Below are 1053 nucleotides of genomic sequence, written 5' to 3'. Positions count from 1 at the left end.
TACTCATAAAGGACAACCCGGCGCAACCATACCTCTGTATCACGATCATGGACGTTGAATATCTCGTCGACCTCCATCTCCTCCACAGCATCGTCTCCACCGGATTCTGTCCCCTCAATTTCCTCCACGCTCTGAATACTTTCTTTGCGGGGGCGTAACAACTCCTCCAAGGCCATCTTCATTGAACGGGTTTGCGTCATCTCCTCCTCACCTAGCTCCTACTATTTAGGCACTGTAGATTTTCTGAAGCTTTCAAAAGACATGGCGTCGAAGGTGATAGGAAACTCACGCACAGTGGTAAAGCTTCTTTTGACGACGAACGCGGGATACTTGCATGCAAAATGAGTGTGGCCTGTCACCTCAAATTGGGCGTTGACCACCCCATGATGGTCCTTATTCTGAAAGTGCGTGTTAATACCCCGCACACGTGTGCTGATTGGACCACTCACTTCAAGGGAATCTCCCTTAAAAACATTCCGCGTCGTAAACTGGTGACTTCCTTGATGACATAACCCCTTGACAATGCCACCCAATGCAATTCCGCTGCAGATTTTCTCCAATACCACACTTTTGTCAAAACCAAATCCGACCACATTCTGCAACATGAACCCACTGCTAAAAACTGTATGGCTGTCAGTGTTCCCCAAAGAGTCCTCCTTGAATTCCAACACTGGTTGTACCCATTTCACTCCAATTTCCTCAGCCTTGTTTACCATCCATCTTGGAATCTCGGGAATCTTGCGATAAAATCTCTTCATGCGAAAGCCATTGACCTGTTTCACAATAGGTGTACCAAAAACATCCCTCAATCTGAATGTTCCTTGGCCCAATTCTTCTACAATTTGATAAGGCCCAAAGTACCTTAACTTCAGTTTTCTTGGGTGTGGTCCCAACTTGGAATTGTACAACATCACCCAATCACCCTTCTGAATTTTTTTGAAATTAACCTGCCTTGTCATCCAAGCTTGTCATCTCTTTTGTCCAATATCTGCTGCATATGTGTTGGAATTAGGGTTGCAGAGAAACACACACAGGTTGGAGAAGACAAAGGAA

At 45.5% G+C, this 1053-nt stretch overlaps 1 protein-coding gene across 1 annotated transcript; it reads right to left on the bottom strand.

Annotated features, from left to right (window-relative positions):
- Positions 1–221: 221 nt before the first annotated feature.
- On the bottom strand, positions 222–716 carry LOC147446907 (uncharacterized). Its single transcript, XM_086524206.1, has one exon. It carries the CDS (start codon positions 714–716, stop codon positions 222–224), a length of 495 nt encoding a protein of 164 aa, XP_086380332.1.
- Positions 717–1053: the final 337 nt, after the last annotated feature.

Source organism: Adiantum capillus-veneris, chromosome 11 (assembly GCF_014529385.1).
Source record: "Adiantum capillus-veneris isolate H3 chromosome 11, ASM1452938v2, whole genome shotgun sequence".
In the NCBI taxonomy this organism is placed as follows: Eukaryota; Viridiplantae; Streptophyta; class Polypodiopsida; order Polypodiales; family Pteridaceae; genus Adiantum; species Adiantum capillus-veneris.
Note: the sequence above shows the minus strand (reverse complement) of the source record. Positions and strands in the feature narration are given on the sequence as shown.